The sequence below is a fragment of the Ptychodera flava genome, chromosome 15 (assembly GCF_041260155.1).
Source record: "Ptychodera flava strain L36383 chromosome 15, AS_Pfla_20210202, whole genome shotgun sequence".
Lineage (NCBI taxonomy): Eukaryota > Metazoa > Hemichordata > Enteropneusta > Ptychoderidae > Ptychodera > Ptychodera flava.
The window spans coordinates 6,891,388-6,910,409 of record NC_091942.1 but is presented as its reverse complement, the minus strand read 5'-3'; the positions used below and the strand labels follow the sequence as shown (position 1 = coordinate 6,910,409).

The 19,022-nt window shown below is 38.3% G+C and overlaps 1 protein-coding gene across 2 annotated transcripts; it reads right to left on the bottom strand.

Moving 5' to 3' along the window:
* Positions 1-5,063: 5,063 nt before the first annotated feature.
* Positions 5,064-18,812, bottom strand: LOC139151035 (uncharacterized). 2 transcript variants are annotated; one of them, XM_070723560.1, is made up of 2 exons: positions 18,615-18,812; positions 5,064-7,132 (listed from the first exon to the last, which is right to left on the bottom strand). In XM_070723560.1, the coding sequence occupies exon 2, from the start codon at positions 6,869-6,871 to the stop codon at positions 6,101-6,103; it is 771 nt and encodes a 256-aa protein (XP_070579661.1). In that variant the 5' UTR covers positions 6,872-7,132; positions 18,615-18,812; the 3' UTR covers positions 5,064-6,100. The 2 variants fall into 2 exon arrangements, with proteins under 2 accessions (XP_070579661.1, XP_070579662.1); XM_070723561.1 differs by lacking the exon at positions 18,615-18,812 and adding an exon at positions 10,903-11,076.
* Between the last annotated feature and the right edge of the window lie 210 nt (positions 18,813-19,022).

The window sequence follows — 19,022 nt, the reverse complement described above, 5'->3', positions numbered from 1 at the left end:
CCTTCACCGTGAGATGGCGCTGTTTGCAATTCAAGATAATTCACGTGAATTGCGCACCGTGTAGGAGCAGTAACAAGTGGTCTCTGTCTCGACTAACACGTGATGTTTGGAGCTCTTCTGAGAAGGCTTGTATATAGCTAAGAAGGCAAGTACCCGTCTCACCAAACTTACTGGTAAAATAAACGGTTCCTTCGATTTATTTGAAGGATGAAATGTGTGGTAACAAGAAACTTTACACTCTATACTAGTACTTGTTTCTGTTGTCGACAGCTGTGCATGCAATCAGATGAGTTAGTGAAACAGGTTTCTCGGATTTTCTTTGTGAACGCTAGAGGCGACTACCGAATTTTCTTTAATGTTTTTTCACGAACCAGCAATATCTCCCACTAGTTACATTGCAACTGATGACTTGGAATCTAGATTTTACAAACTATCCACTATAACATACACAGGCAGTGTTTACAGAACAAGTTCTGAGCATTTCCAAATGCTCTCAGAAGAAAACACAATAGTGTAAAAATATGCACAGTAAGATTCCCTAAAAGTTGCAATATGCCAATATACATCTTTGCCACAATTTCATAAAACTAATTTCCGAATTGTCTAAAGTATAAGCGGCGATTCCGCGGAAAAAAAATTATTATTATTCGTGGCATTAGTTAAAATTAATTCAATCAAACTTGGAAAGTCGAACTCATCAGTAATCAGAGTTTAGTGTTACACATATATCTGTCAACCCGTAACATTTTGTAATGGAGGTATCTTTCTAATTACTACTCGTTGTTGTAATCAAATGAAGAGTTTTTGAAAACTTTTTCTCACTAAATCGTGCTACACTGAAGCCACAAATGCATGCGCTTTCCTGAGCGTGTAAACGCTCACTGTATCATACACCGCAATGAACATCGACAGGCAAAAGTGTTATAAACGTGGACTTTTATCGCTTAAATGATGATTATTATACAGTTAAATGATTATTTTTTTTCATAATTTTTTTATTGCAAATAAACAAGACACAAGAAAAACATACAAAACAGAGAAATTACAAAAACAGAAGACAAAAGGAAGGAAAACAAAGCAACAAAGAGGCACTGTCTTTACAAAAAAGTACCAAGGAATTTAAAGAGTCACTTCAAAAAAGGAAAAAAGATTTTCCATTTCAATCTAAAGCTTTCCATCTTCCCAGTCTTTTTAGCAATACTTCTTTCTGTGAAAAGGACATTTCTTACTTTTTCTAGGAAGATTGGAAAGGATGGCGTTTTGTACAAAAAACGGTTGGAATACAGATAATATTTTGCTATTAACAAGTGGTTTAAAAGTTTGTTCCCCTTTTGTGATAGTACTCCAAAACAACATCTTTACATGACAAACCTAACGCATGATTTGTCTTTTTGTGAAAGAATAACTGGAAAGAGGCCCAAAAGTTGCTAGCTTCTTGACAATTCCAAAAGAAGTGTTCTACATTTTCTTCTGAATTACAGTACGAACAAAGTGGGGTATCCTTAATCTTATTTTTATGTAGAAACAAGTTTGTAGCTAAAATACGGTGCATAACTTTAAATTGGAAAATTCTCAGTTTGGTCTCTTTTGTTTTTGAATAAATTAATAACCATGATTTTTTCCATTCTACATTGTTTGCATAATTTTGTTTTGTGTATGCAATCTCTGATGATGCAGGCTAGCACGTACGGTTTTTGAATAGTTCATAAAATTCCTTTGTGGAGGCTTTATTAATATTAATTTGTCTGAGACAGTCTCCATCATCTCTTTCAGTTACGTGTGTAAACGTCTCATTTTTCAATAAATTTTTCCACATATTTGGTATAGCCTTTAAGAAACCAATGTAAGTTACATATTTACTTAAAATTGTATTTTTCCTGAAATATGTTCCAGGGGAGCGGGGTTTTTTAATAGTTGATTTTAATAAGCTAACTTTAAAGGCCCTATAGCTGTATCTTTTAGCAATATTTTTTGTGATTTTACTTCCAAACTAAAACAGGTTCATGGGAATGTTCTCATTGAGGGGTAGTTATACAGGTAGAATAAACTGTCCACTGGGTCTACATGTGCAATTTTGAGCAAGATAAATAATAAATGTTTGCCCAAACAAAAAATGGCGCCCTCATACAGATAAAGCAAAACCACAGTACGCAGTGCATATATGCATTGGAATCTTCACAGAAACAACAGAATAGTCCAATATAATGCATATAGTGCTGAATGTTTTCCACTGGGACACCATATGCTATATTTTCTTTGTAATATTACCAATTTTTAAAAATGGCGGGAAATCAAAATAACGGTCAAAATTTAAATTTACTTGTCCAATTTTCAGTGGTAAAAGACTATATCCTTTAAATCTGTAGAATTTAAAGAAAACCAGAGAAAATAGAAAGCCTTTTTCAGGTCAACAAATTTCAAGCGTTACAGCTACAGGGGCTTTAAAGCTTTGTTCATTTCTATGACATTTCTCATTTTCAGCCCTCCATTTTCCAGGCCACTCATAATTGTTGCGTTTTTGATATGTGTTTTTTTTACCTTTCCATAAGAATCTAAAAAGTACTGAATTGGCTTCTTTTACAAAGTCGTCTGGTACAGATAAGGCCTTCAATGTGTAAATAAGTTTTGAAATTCCAAAACATTTTGAAAGTGTGACTTTCCCCGCTAATGTTAGATCTCTGGCTTTCTAAATGTCTAATCTATCTTTCATTTGTTTTAGGGTATTCCAGCAATTAATTTCTCGTTTTGTGTTTTATCGTGTCCAACATAAATTCCAAGAAGTCTGATAGGATCATTAGTTTCTGTGAAAAGGGTTGGAAAATAACCTGAGTATTTCCATAATCGCTTTAACCGTCTAAACAATAAAAGATCTGCTTTTTATAGTTTATTTCCAAACCTGAACAAATGGTGAATTTATTAAGAATTACAATACTTGTTTTAATATCTTTTTCATTTTCTAAAAACAAGGTCGTATCATCTGCAAAGCCAGAAATTCTTTTTTCATACATTGGGGGAATAGTAATTCCTTTCAAATTGTCTGATTTTCTAAAAGCAATCGCTAAAAGTTCTATTGAAATGACAAATAGGGCTGTTGGCAGAGAACAGCCTTGTCTTATACCTCTCTCTAATGTAAACCATCCTGTGGAGAAGCCATTATTAACAACACAACTTTGTACACTATTATAAAATACTTTTATCCAGTTACAGAAAACTTGCCCAAAACCAAATAGTTCCAAAGCTTTATGCATTATGTCCCACTCAAGGCTGTCAAAAAAGCTTTCTTGAAATCTATGAATAATATTGCTCCTGATAAATCTTCATTTTCAATATATTCTATTAAGTCTGATATTAATCTAATATTTTCCATTATACTCCTGCCTTTAATGAAAGCTGTTTGGTCTTGATGTATTATGGATGGAAGAACTTTAGTGATTCTTATGGCCATACATCTGCTTGCTGCTTTGTAATCAGAGTTTAATAGAGAGATTGGAAGCCAATTTTGTAGATAGAGCGTGTCTTTATTTGGCTTGGGAAGAAGTGTAATAACTGCTTGTCTCTGAGTATTGGAGAGTTTGCCAACTGTATAGGCGTAATTTAAACTGTTTACCTTGTGGCGTCCTAATCCAAAATGCTACGTAAAATTCTGGGGGAATCCGTCGCTACCAGGGGTTTTATTTTTAGGCGATGACTTTAAAGCTTCGAATATTTCCTATTCTATGAGTTCTCCTTCGCATAGTTCAATTTCATTTTGTTTTAATGTTGGTATATTGTCAGGATTAAAAAAGGGATGAATCTGTTCATCTATGACAGGGTTTGTTGTTGTGTATAGTTTTTTGTAGAACTGTTTAATTTCTGCTAATATTATCTTTGGGTCACAAATTTCTATATCGTCTAATTTAATTTGTTTATCGCTTTCTTTTCATAATTTCGTTTTTCAAGGTTTAGAAAATATTTACTACTCTTTTCACCATATTGATACCACCTAGTTCTTGATCTTATGGCCGATCCATGAACTTTATCTAAAGTAATTGTTTCTAACTCTTGTTTAGTTCTTTCATAATCGACTAAAACATTTTCATCGAGGGTTTCATCTATTTGTTGTTCTAAATCGTTGATATGATTTTGCTGTTCTTTTTCTTTGTTTCTTATCCTGCGTTGTTTACTTTCACTGTAACAAACAGTTTTTTCCCTCATTTTAAATTTTAGGTATTCAAAAGCGGCCTGGGGATTTAAATGTAACATATGAATTTCTTTCAGGGTATCTTCGATAAAAGTGTTTGTATGTAATCCGAATCATCTAGAAGACTAACATTAAATTTCCAGAAACCCGGGCCTTTCTGCTTTGTGTTATGTAAATTAAATGTCAAAGTTACAGCACTATGATCTGTTTGGACGCTCCCTATGATTTCAGCTTTCTTTGTATCTTTCCATATTTCTTTTGAAATTAAAAAATAATCTAATCTTGAACTACTTTCTTGCCTTCGCCAAGTGTATCTATGTAAACCTGGGTGAAGCTGTCTAAAAGCATCAAAGAGATGATTATTATACAGTTAAATGATTATTATACAGTTAAATGATTATTTGAAGGTCGATGACTTCTACAGATTTATGTTAAGATATTCTGCCCTGACGGTAAAGTTGATAGACTATGCACTTATCATATATTGTGTTCTTTAGTTGCTGATAAGCTGACCAATAATCAGGGCCGCAGTCTGATCGAATTGCCGGGGGGGGGGGCAGAATCTAGCCCAGAAATTGGGTAATTTACATAAATTTACATATTGACATCATGGAAAATTCCGTGAGGGAGGGGGGGGGTCCCGCAGTCTATGGCCCTGATAATGTTTTTAACCAGGGTGTAATATTGGTTATAAGAGGTCTTTGCTCAAAACTGTGACGGTTAATTTACAACCAAAGCAAAACAGACGCTTCGATTCAGACTTTGTAAGAACGCAACCAAATAGATACATTTTCATTGATATTGTTTACATAATTGACACACACACACACACACACACACATATATTGGTGGAGTCGCGAAAAAGACTTAGAACGCTCGTATATATTGCTTAACATGTTTTAATTATTTCATATCTTATTTATTACACATAATTCAAACTCTATAAAAACTTACAAAAAACATCTCAGATTTGTTCACACTCGCACACAGTGCTCATCGTAATTTTATTGGACAGCGTAATCAATACACTCCGTGAAAATTAAATGCTTCACTTGTGTCGCTTGATCACGTGACTAATATAAATGCTTTAAGCAGATTTTACAAACAAACGAATTTGAGCGCAGAGCAAAGTAGATGCAACGTTTATCATGTTTATTGTTTTGTTTTTCTTCCGTAGCGTCAAACTGAACTCAAGCGACAAATTAAACCTAGCAAGCCTACACTGACCAATAGAAACCAACAATTAAGAAACAGTTTCTTTTTTGTCATCTTTGAAAGGAGAGAATATGTACGATAAATTTCTATTCGGTACTGTGAGGCATTTTATTGACCTCGAAACAGCATGAAAGAATACATATTTGTTTGTTCATTCTTTTCCTCACACCAATCAGAAAAAAGGACGGACTGTACCATCGGGCCGGAATATGCTTGTGGTCGCAGTATACCTACTGGCTTAATATACTTTGCATGTGTTTTAATACAGCGTCTGGAAATTAATATATAAACGTGGACGGAGTGTGTCAAGTTTTAGTACCAATTGGACGGAGCATGACGATCCTGGGACTTTCTGAACTCTTGACTTTTACAAGATATGTTGCTGAAAAATCGCCGGAGCACGAATGGTTATCCGATAATTGTGTGCTTTGTTTTTCTTTAAACTGCGAAATGAGATTAGCTGAATCATGTAGATTTTAATGGAATGTGTTGATTAGATGTTGAAGAAAGTCGACAGAAATGTTGAAGAAATAGATGAAATATTCGATTTACATCGATTTAAAGTAAAAGTTATATCATGTTCGAAAACTCATCAAATCCTGTCTCAAGTACAAAAGAAACGAAATCCCCTTCCATGCTAGTAATGGATTTGACTTTTGCAATTTAGCCTGGCATCAATGTTTCATACACTTTCTGTGATACCTCTCACTCCGCCACTTCGACTTCGTTGTTGTCCTTTGGAAAGAGCTGATTTAGGTAATTTTTAACTTCTGCGGACAGACCAGGCCGATAAAGCGGCGAAAGAGTCGTTTCAAGCCTGACAAATCTGTCATCGTGCACTGCCCGGTATTTCATGTGTCTGGGGGAAGTCGGTCGTATCAAGTTATGATTTCCCTTGGTTTCTATGGCTGGCAGGGTCATGCGCTTCTCGGGGGTCGGTTGCGGGGACGGGTTTTTGAGCGACGGCGAGGGCCTGGGCTCGGTTTTGTACAAGGGCAAGCCCCCTTGTCGACTGAAGGAGAGTTCCAGGTTCGATGAGGGCGCCCTTTGCTGTTCGTCCTCGTCGCTCTCGCTCCTTCTTTGCCTGAACCTCCTTTTCGGCGGGTAATGTTCGTCAATGAGGTCTCGGTATGCCTGGACTTTGTCCCCTAGTTTTGTGGATTTATTGCGCACTGAAATGTCGACACAGCGCAGCAAGTCCTTCATCACGCTGGTCTTTCGCTGCTGACGGTCTATGAACGCTTTGCGCTGAAGTTGAACTTGGACGATGAACTTATAACGTTCCTTGGACAGGTCATACAATTTGGCTTCGAGCATCCGCTGCTCTGTTATATTGTCCTTCAACTGGGCTCCGATGATGAGGGTGGATCCATCCTCGTTCCCGGAGTTGGCCCACTCTTTAATGTCCTTGGTTACTGTCGATTTACTCGTTATAAAACGAGACGGCGCACTGGATGGCTTGTTCGGAATACTCATGGCGGAGATGGTCTGGTATATCAACTTAAACGTGCATAGTTTATAAAGCGGGAAACGTGAAATAAACGTTTGAGTTCACTTGTCTGTATGAACTTTTCCTTGTATTGTATCACACAAACGCACAAAATGCACAGCGATGGAATATTTCAGGAAACAACCGCTACTTTTGTTGTTTCATCGTCCACATGGTATATTCCCCGCGCAATCTGATCCAAGGCGCTGGTATATGTCTGTCCCAAGTTTGTCTTTGTTGACTCTTTTCTGCGGAGAAAAAATAAGACAACAAAATGTTACTATTTATCGTGATGTTTACAAGCGTGTTTATCACCCAAAAATCGACGCAATGGGATAGGCGAGAAAATCAATCACTTTCCAGACCACAGCCTGTCTAAAGACTTGTTAAGCAAGCGCATGTTCTGTAAATACAGCCGTTACCTTAGGAATTTCAATGACAGCAATCGCCCTTATGTTCAAGAACACTGAAATTAAACCGGGTTTAACACCAGAAATTAAAATATATGACAAATAAAATTTGAGTGAATATGGTCGGTAAATTGTGATGAAGGCTGAAATAAAATCAACTTTACAACATCAAAGACCCGCCATTACAAACAATAAACCTTCAAATTCGAATTCATGTTTTGAAAAAAAGCATAAGTGATTTCCTCAAGTGATTTAACACAGCCTTCAAAGCAGACTGACATTTATTTATTTCTCCTCACTGACAATCGTCCCGAAGGCTACACTATCCGGTATGTATTCCGACAATAATCGACCACGCATGTGCGCACGTTCATCGATTTCCCCCTGTCGTCATGGCGATCGATTTTCTATTTTATTGACTTTATCAAACATTCATACATGATTAGTTAGAGTTGCTCACCGCCGGCGAAAGAGAAAGTCGGGTTCCGCTAGAAAGTGAAAATTGCCGTCTGGCATGTAGTATGAGGGCCCGTTCTGGTCAAAATTATGTTTTATTAATTTTAGTATGTTAGAATTAATTTTATGTAGATTGGAATTAATTTACTAGCACCTCGAATTAATTGTATCTTCTTTTAATTAATTTTTATATGCTTTAATTAATATTGTGTAGTCATACCGAATTAATTTTATGTGTTCCAATTAATTATTTCTGCTTATCTTTGCAGTAATTAATTTTATGTAGTCTAGAATTAATATATTAATTCCTTCAATTAATTTTGGGTTCAAAATGTTTTCACGTGCTGCAAGTTGAATGCTTGCTAGAATTAATTTCTACCAGTGTCTTGAATTAATTTTGTGTTCGGTCTAAGTAATTATGTGTGTGTACGCTCGAATTAATTGTGTGTTTGTGCGAATTAATTATATGTGTTCGCTCGAATTAATTTTATGTGTTTGCTCGAATTAATTATATGTGTTTGCTCGAATTATTTTCGGCCGATCCCACAGTCCTTTGCGCACGCTTTCTTAAATCAATATGGCGGCTCCCGACCGGAGTGGTATTATTCAGGCGCTCGAACCGTGATCTGTGAAAATGGATATCAATAAACTGATCACAAAAACTTTTGTGGTGTCTCCTGTCTGAGGGATTGTATGTGATTGCCCATAGAGCCAAGCCCAACCAATTTTGTGTTTTCACCCTTTCTATCGGGCTTTGCCAATCATCATGTAGGCCTACTGTAGTGTAGTGCATTGTACTGTAAGCGTACGCAGCATTCAAGGCGAAAATGAAATCTGCTGAACAGATATCTACGAATATGAAAACCAATAAAGAACTTAACAATGACCACCAGGAAATGTCTCCAAGCTTGATTACTGTGAAATGTCCCTAATTACAAATATAGCATTCGGCAGTTTCACCTCTATCTGTGTATATAGGCCTATATACAGATAGACACAGAGAAACTGTCGTTATACGCGAAGCCGGCCTGTTTTCTTCTCCGGTATACAGGCCGGCTTCGCGTAGCGACAGTTTTAAGCGCCTGTGTCTATCTGTATTACATATACAGATAGAGGTGAAACTGCCGAATGCTATATTTGTAATTAGGGACATTTGACAGTAATCAAGCTTGGAGACATTTCCTGGTGGTCATTGTTATTAGGCCTATAAGTTCTTTATTGGTTTTCATATTCGTAGATATCTGTTCGGCAGATTTCACTTTTCGATTGCTGCGTACGCTTACGGTACACTGCACTACACTTTAGTACACGATGATTGGCAAAGCCAGATAGAAAGGGTGAACGTTCACGTCTGACGTAAACACAAAATTGGTCAGGCTTCGCTCTATGGGCAATCACATACACGATCCCTCAGACAGGAGACACTACAAAAGTTTTTGTGATCACTTTATTGTATTGATTTCCATTTTCACAGATCACGGTTCGAACGCCTGAATAAACCACTCCGGTCGGGAGCCGCCATATTGATTTGAGAAAGCGTGCGCAAAGGACTGTGGGATCGGCCGAAAATAATTCGAGCAAACACATATAATTAATTCGAGCAAACACATAAAATTAATTCGAGCGAACACATAAAATTAATTTGCTCAAAGACATAATTAATTCGAGCGAACACATAATTATTTCGACCGAACACAAAATTAATTCAAGACACTAGTAGAAATTAATTCTAGCTCACATTCAATTAATTGCAGCACGTGAAAACATTTTGAACCCAAAATTAATTGAAGGAATTATTATATTAAATCTAGACTACATAAAATTAATTCCGGCACATGAAAAACATATAAATAATTTGAAATGTTAGCAAAATTAATTCTAGACTACATAAAATTAATTACAGCAAAGATAAGCAAAAATAATTAATTGGAACACATAAAATTAATTCGGTATGACTACACAAAATTAATTAAAGCATATAAAAATTAATTAAAAGAAAGATACAATTAATTCGCGGTGCTAGTAAATTAATTCCAGTCTACATAAAATTAATTCTAACATACTAAAATTTATAAAACATAATTTTGACCAGAACGGGCCCCCATAATGTAGCACCGAGTTAGTCATGAAAAGCAAGGAAATTGCGACATGGCGCGAGGAACAATAGCGTTTGTAAATCGTCAAAATTCTAGCTCAGTTTTTTTCTCTCTCTTTCAGTGCCGCCGCTCAGACGTACGATAAAACATGCTTGGAGGGGTATTCGCCAACAGCTGTCTTCACGACAAGAAAAGATCCTCCAAACAAACTTAAGATATAGTTTAATGACACGTAAACTCATTCAAGCGACGTTGTTTACAATTTCCCTCAGATGATTCTCTCCTCATTCGCGTGCCTTGGGCGCGGTTGTTTCCAAGGAAACACATTGTCTGTCTGATGTATAATTCACCGTGGAAAAAAATAATGTAGGCCTACACTCCCAATTTGGATTTCAGTCTTTGTATCCTGTTTACAAGTTTTGTTTAAAGTAATGGTGATGAAATATTCAAAGACTTCACTGAAACTAGCCTCGGTCAAACAACGTCACGATATACGCGGTTTGATGGTCCAGTATGAGTAGTAATGCTGTGCATTTTCCCCAAAACGTCGACGACCTCTGTGAAGTATGTTTTGCGTCCACGATATCGATCTGTATATACATGGACACAATGCGGCAGAAAACAATACGTCATATTCTTTTTTACACGTTTGATCAGGTGTCCACCGACCTTACGATTTGGAATCTGATAAAATACCTTATCGATCAGTTCATTCCATGACTGGCTTTCTCGCAACCAAGTACACACACGGACTGAAAAAAATAAACAATGCGTGAATCTCCGACATGGAAGGGGTTCGGTCGTCCTAAATGGGCAGATTCTTTCACAGGTTATCTCTTTTTTGTTTGCCGTCGGCCTTCCCTCGCTCAGGGCAGTTGGCTGAAGTCCAAGTACGGCACACACCTGTAGAAAATCATCGTACAACACACTACAAACGTTTTGTCGGCCAGAACATGCACAATTTGCACAAAATGTCAGCCGGTAATCCCCCCAATCATATATACGTATACTTCGTGTATCTACCCTCTAGCATTTCTTATGTTCCTGTCATTATACCTTTGACTCATGTAAATTTCTGCCCACTTCTGACCTAAGTCTTTCTGTCCCGTAGTCTAGTTGCATAAGCCATTGAACCTTCAGGTCCGACTCTGTGTACAGGTAAAGTCCCTTGGAACATATTTCACACCATTAATGAGTCGACTGCCTGAGGCCTCTCGGTAAATGCTACTCTCTCGGTTTGGCTATTTCGTTATTTCCGTCAGTGATAAGTTAAAGCGGGCTAGGGAGCATTGTAACAATGACGTAAGCAATTAATCACTTGCTACAATTGAAGGACTCTGGAAAACATCTCAAGGAGTGTAAATTTTAATTACAGGGAAAGTGAATGGACTCTATAGTGTGACGTAAGAAGTTGGACAAACACTGAGTACTTAGCATCGACAGTGGCTATTCTACGGTCGATTGACCATGATGGAAATCGCAGGGGGCAATAACTTCGACATGAGTGACTGGTTATCGCTTCTGTCCTGTCAGTTGTCGCAATTCAAGAAATGAAAAAAAAGAAGAGGGACCACTTTTACAGAATGTAAAGATGTCGAACGAAAAATCTTCTATTTACATTGTATCGTATTTTCAGTGTCTACATTTTTTGTCATTCGACTACGATCAAATGACATAAGCATAAATGTATGCATGCTTACAATTTCTCTAGTAACCGCACTCCGTGAGATATGAAATAAACAATTTTTATGTTTGGTTAACAGGATCATGCTAAGAGAGGGTTGAAAAGTTCATTTTCAACAAATTAACCTTTTATTAAGGAAAAAAATTGTAAAATCAATCTTTCGAAAGTCCGCATTGTATCATGACAGAGAGAAAGGTCAAGTTCAGTACTCTCTGGTTTCATAACGCTCCTGGTAGTTACTAGTGAGAAACAAAAAGAGGGCGAACACACGAAATAAGAATTACTCTGTTAACAAGAATCTTTGTACAAGACGTACATGACAGTCCGCAGTATTCGATATTCACATTTTACAATTATTTTTTTTCTGAAAAATTCAAGTGAAAGACTTTGGTTTTAAGAGAGTCTCATTCACATTTTCCTTTCTTGACATCTGGCCTCGTGAAATCACTTGAAATCACTCCTTGAGCTCATCTCCTTGTTTATCGTTTGTTTTCTAAGCTTGAAATGTATTTACACAAACGTCCTGTCACATTTCAACGACGCCAACGCGCTACTCGACTCCATAGATACAAATCACAAAAGGAAACAAAGTCCTCCAGAATACAAACGTACAATTTATGTTTCCTCCGCAATAGACAAAGAATGTGAATAGATTTAGAAACCGAAGGACATGACAAAATGATATAAAATCAAGATACTGGATTGGACCATTGTCCAGCTACTTTGTCTTCGTGGTCGCGTTTGTCATTGTTTACAGGATAGTGACACCTGTTCAAGTTCGAGGAGATAACTTTTCGTTGACCTCCTATTACAATGATAACATTGTAGTCTGTCATTACCTTGACCGTCACCTTTCACAGCGAATGGTTCTATCTAAACAGACAAGTGGCCGAGTCTCTCTCGATTAAAAACGTTTAACTGGGCTATCTCTCTGGACGAAACCTTTGTGTTTAAGCCAACAAAGGTCACTTTACTATCAATAATTCTTTCTTCTCGAATCTGTCCCCCGGGCACGGCGAGTCGCCAAAGTTTTTGTTCGGAAAGAGGACAACACTCAATGAAGGTCGAATGTTTGAAGTTCCGACACAACTCAGCTCTATAATAAAGGTAGCGTGCTATGTACATTACTTTTACCGTACACGTCGTTACGGACACTGCAAAGGGACACAATCTGCTTTGTCAGCGTTGTATCTCATGTTTGTCATAGTCTACTGTTGAATTTTTGTCGATATGTTGTCTCAGTGTTTATTGTTAAATGTTAACATCTGCTCCGACTATGCCAACATGATTCATCGATCACGACAGTTTCGTACAGATAAACTCAGATAGAACTTAACGTTATAGAACGCGCCTAGAAAATGAAAGACTCAACTTTCGCTGAAACCTTTCTCAAGGAAACTGTAAGCCATTCTCTTTTATAATCCAAAATAAAAATCAAGGATCGCCGTACAAATTTTTGTACCAGAGGAAGGTTATCTTAAATTTAAACTTACTGATATTTTAAATTTAAAATAGCTGCTATTCCTTTGTTAACTCTGAGAAAAAGTAAATTTTCTATATCACAAAAATAAGGCGATGAATAATTTTACTCCATAAGCTTCAAGTGGTAGGCCAGAAAAAAAATTGTAAAAATTTAAGCGTTCGAATATCTTTCCTATAGGAGTGTATTCTACTCGTGACGAATATGGGTTTTGTGAATTCAACGGCTGTAACAGATGAGAGGCGTTCAAAAGCGCCAAGCCCGAGAATTGCTGCAACGCTCATGATGACGAAGCCACAACAGGCACACAAAGTAACAACAACGTTGTGTAGATTCACAAATATTCCATCCTTTTCGCACACAAAGGATTCCTTCCTCACATCAAACCAGTCACGTGGTCGTCCGAAATGACCAATGAACACCCAGTCAAATTCTTTGATCGCGATGGTACACATCACGAAGTCAACATGAAATTCTTCTTTTGAATCTGTGAGGTTTCACCACTCACATGCACTATACTAGACGTTGCTAGGCTGTAAAAAAACCCGAGTTACGTCAGTATGTCTGCAGCAGTAACAAAATTAATACTCTTGGTGTTATTTAAACGATTGACTTGGAATATTGATTAATTGCTTTCATTACTTTGCGGAACAAACCAAACAGCCAATAAAAAACCCGAGGCGAGAAACGACTTGTGACATATAACGGATGCATTATATCCATTTACACTCAATTGAATGAATGTCTGTCAACATTATGATGATGTCTGCGAGATCTCAGAACAACTTGAGTTTGAGAGATTTATCTCGTTCTCCAGCAGTGTATTAATATATTATCCAAATTAAAAGTGCTCATGGTGTCCAGGATACTTAAACGCTGAATTGAAATACGTGTGCCGGCGACTGAATTGAAGAGAAATCAAAATACGACCAAGGCAGTTTTGTAACTCAGTGTTCCGCGGATTAGCGTGATGTTTGGTTTCTATTGGAAACAACTTGCATGTCCATCTTTAACTAATCTTCAATGTCTTGTTCACTTTGATAAACGCGCTCATTAATCTCGGATATACTCCACATTTCCCAAAGGAGACGAGCGCAGAGCAGATGTTACGAGTCAATTTCTACGAATTGTTATCCCTTGTCTTTATTTGCAGTTCTTAATCGCATTATTTTGTTCTTTTGTGCGATTGGCGTCCAGTAATGATTATAACGGTAACCAAAGCCTGCAAATAACTCGTTACGCCTTTGTCTTTAAGTCACTTTTAAGTCTTGTCTTGTGAAGCACCTTTTCACTTCGTCTTTCAGCATTGAGCTTTATACTTCAACATAATACACAGTCTTATCCACTCATTGATCTTTATTGTCTACCGTAGAATGTCCTTGCATGCCGACTCTATTTTCGGCACATGATCGGGCACCCTACACCGCAGTGACAATTCAGATATCGACTGCGGTTGTTAAACATCGTGCCTGGACGGGCCAGGCGATCGATTCATTTCGGGGTTTTTTTTGTTTTTTTTTTGCAATACAATGTGTGAGTGTGTGTGTGTGTGTGTGTGAGAGAGAGAGAGAGAGAGAGAGAGAGAGAGAGAGAGAGAGAGAGAGAGAAGAGAGAGAGAGAGAGAGAGAGAGAGAGAGAGAGAGAGATGGGTGTTGATAGCATAATGGCCATTACAATAGTTCTAAATCCTCGATAACTTTTTATTGCGATACAGACGTGCAGAATTCAGATATGATCGATTTACGGCCTGTTTTTGATCGTTCCTTTTTTTTTGACTTCGTTGGTTTGATTTAACATCTCGTCAGTATGGCAAATCGTCTAGATCTTTCTTTGATTTATGGCATGGAGGTACAAACATTTTATGAATGTTGACCGCAATTGGAGGGACTTTATAAAAAGGCGGAGTCATGAACTTGTTAACGAGCACTTGGTCGCGTAGCAGCAAACTCTGATCTCTTCTTAAACCGTGGCAATGCATATGCACTTTATAGCATCAAGGTTTTGACTGCGCTGCTGGAAAGGAGTGACTGTCGTGCTATATTGAGAATGTAAAATCAATTTGCTTAAAATCGTTAGTCATATTCCGATTATAACGAGGTGATAAATTATGAACCCTCGAAACCTATGCGCGATATTAGCTTGGATTTTGCTTAATTTTTGAAATCATGCGAAATTTCGTCGAACTCTCCAATGTGTGCTGATACCGGGGTGTCATGCCTAACCGGTATTTTAAAAAGTGTTGTGTTATACACCCATCTCTTGACTGTTCTTTTCTGTCACCACGTACTGAAAGCAGAACATTCCGATCATAGTACGCGGATCTAAACACAGAGGTTGTATATCATTCGCTCAAAACACAGTCCTCGATTCCAAAGAGTCACACTGTGTTGATTCGTGTAATTGCTGACGTAATCTTTATCACGATACGTCAGCTCATGTCATGAACTTTGCGACGGCAAACGTCAAATTTTTTCCCGTTACAAAAGTGCAATTAAAGGTTGCACGAAATTTTTCACGTGCGTCGCTGTGGAGGCGTGGTTTGCATAGCTACCTGTGGAGTGCAGTTAGTTCAACGAGGTGTGTTAATAAAAGACGAAGGCAGTCAAAGTATAAACATGAAATCCTTGGCCATTGAAAAGTTTGCTTTCTATTTATCAAAATTAAAAAAACAGAGTCAGAAGCCGCCATGATAATAATCAAGCTATCTCACGCGGGTAGACTTCAATCGTTTGATTCGGACACTAAGCTAACCTGATTTTTAATGTTTTTGTTTCTGTATGTTTAAGGCTGAGCTCAACTGATAGCAAGTATTCCAAAGTGTAGTACCCACACCTTATCAGTTTAGACATTTACTTTATTTTGAACAGCAGCGAGAAACATAAAGTTGTCACTTCGCGAAACAAGACGGCTTGACGCTATAAAGTGGGGCCGAGAGGTTCCGATCGATGGCGATAAATTTTCTGTCGATCGATTTACTGGCTGGCAAATTAATCCAAAAATACACAGACTTCAACCACACCGAGTTGAAGTTCCCTTTGGGTGGCATGGTTACATGGCGAAGTATGTGTAATATTATCTTGACGAAAGAAAAACTCGGTCATGTGTTTTTCCCCAAAGGGTGACATTAAAATGTTATTTGTGAAAACCAATGCCGTGTTCTGCTGAACAGTTAACCCAGAAAGTAGAAGTCTAAGCGAATTTGATAGTTTGCCGGGGAAACTTGAGATGTTCCATATTGAGCAAAATAAAATATCGGATCTTAAAATAGCAAAGAAAATCATCACCTGAAAAACACTTGAGTGTCCACACTTTGAATATCCGATCTAAGCTACTTCAGAAAATTGTACCATAGATTACTTTCAAACTTAAACATGAAAAGGTAAAATACACACATATCTAACGTTCACTTATACACTCGACACGTTTGTTTGGAAGTTCTGCCAAAGTACTTGCGTATACGTCGCGTGTGTATGGTATTTCTTGCATAAACACGGTTCCAAACAATGCTTCGACCCTGAGGCGATCAACTCGGAACGCGAACCATCGACTTACAAACAAACAAACACATTTGATATCGTCATCTGGGACGAATCAACCGAGGGGAATTCACAACACTACAAAACTGAGTTCATAAAGTCACTTGTTCCGCCACACATACAATTAAACACCAACTGTTGGGAGATTTAAACAAGGTGATTTTTCAAACCAATGTACGGTCCGTATCACGAAACAAACGCTACATCTAGCTTCGGCCGATCGAACATGGCCCCTTGATAGTCAATGCGAGTCAGCCTTTATAACTGCAAATGTGCTGATTTTTCAAAAAACGCATAAGAGCACGTACAGCGTTGACACTTGCCCCCGAACCCGTAGATCACAGAGAATGAACTGCCCCTCCCAATTTTCACAAGTCCTTGTGGCAGATTTAGACATTTAGTGGGCTATAGATGGCTTTATTATGTGTACACGAGTGTTATGAACTCACCGACTTTCTTCAAGAGCGCTGCGAACGAAAGCCCTGTGATTTAACCTACTCAAATAAGCTAATAATCAAAGATATAGTTCCATTGTTGGTATTAAGACTCCTCCGAGTTGGTCTCCAATTTTACGAGTAGGCGAAAATAATGACGTACCCAGGCTGGCTATTATACAGCTACAGAAATAAAGTACGCGAATTAAAAATAATCATTTTTTCACTCGTAAAAAATTCACATTGAGTGGGTATCGATTCTAACAATACGAGAGCAAGTTTACTGAATAATTGATTCGATATTGATCAGCTCCCCCAGGGCAGTGAAAGCGGTGTAACTAAGGCTCTTTTTTGTCTTGAAAAAGGAGCCGCACGTCCACACAATGGCGGCCTGACCTCTGCCGGTATTTGGTTAAATCATTTGAGAAATTCGTGGACATGAATTCACGAAAACTCATTTCGTGGAACGGGAAATTATCAATTATTTCCTCAGCCTGTGCACGAACGGATATCTTTTTGTATGGGTACTTGCTAGGAAAACGAAACTTGCACATTCACGTGTTTTAGACTATAAATTCTCGCCGTTTGTATCTAGTGATTACCTTAATTACAGGCTTTCGTTTGTTTTCGTCACTTACCAGGTTTTTCCCGTTCCTTTCTGTGTGTGTGTGTGTGTGTGGGGGGGGGGGGCAATTATCCAGCGACTGCGTTCTATAAACGACGATCACGAGTTGTGGAAAAAATCTCGCGCTGTGTATAAACGCCCCGCTCGATTGGCGATCTCAGACAACGAAACGTTTCTTCGCTGAAATGATCACTCTTTTTAAAGCGCTGAAATGTTTGGCAATGTGAAGTCTGCCAATAATGGGTTTAGATGATCATTGTTTGAACACATATTTTAAAATGCCAGATAAGCTTCGTGGTTTTGAACTCGACTGCGAAGGAACCCCGAGTCATGGAGTAATCTATACCTTGAACGGTGCACTTGACCAAGGTACGTGTATGTCGTGCTGAAGTTCACCTGTACAAATGACTCTGGCAATGTCGTCGAAAAGAGTTTTGTAAACACTTGAGTGTGATACAATCTGAATGAACTCCATTGCAGTTCATTAATAAGTCAACACAAATGGGGCAAACAACAGTAGCAACGCTGGCGCTCAGTGTTACCACAGAGATTTACAGTTCTGATACGAACACATTAAAGTTGGTGACAAGCTTTTTGAGCAATTCACGAAGCGTTTTTGTCCTGTTTGAGCGCCTTAAAACAGTCTCAAACATTTGATTCGGGAGAAACGTACATATGGTGGAATACAAATGGCCACTTTTCGAGGTGTTGAAACACATCTTAAGTTCTAGCTCACCAACACAGAGCATGTTCAAAAGTAATATACGCCGCACGGACGAAATTCGACCCAGGCTGGTTGCTGTGTGCGGTGTATGATAGAGAATCGACTGCGTTTAAAACGGCGAAAACATCACCCTGGCTACAGCTTTACCGTTTAGACATCGCCGGCATGTTGTCACCTCAGAAAATGGTGTTACCCAACTTGACTGTGTAACCGTACGGCTGTTTGGTTAACAATTTGCATTTCATTAGCGCAAGAGCGAGAAAATCAGATATTGAACACCGTTACCTGTACAGCTCCTGAGTGCTTGCTCCACTTCACTGCGGCGTCTTTTCGCGGCTGTACGGACTCGCACAACGAATTCACCCAACCACCTGTTATTATCGGTGTACGCCTAGCCTAGTTTCCCGACAGGTCCTACACAAGACTGCGCCACTGTGTTTTTTGTTCCTCAGACCACACGGTGTACACGTAGTGACTACGCGTGCCCCGTGGTCGCCTTGGCGACGCAGTGGAGGGCGGGACATCAGCAGACGATCGATACCGATCGGTAACAAAAGCCGTTAGGGCGGCAAAGTGACCTCTGCAGCCATGCAGTTGCACTCACATGTAAAATGTTCTCTGAAGACAGCGCCGCGAACAATACAGAAGAGAAGCCTCACAGTATGGGTCAAAAGTTACCAAAAATCTGGAACA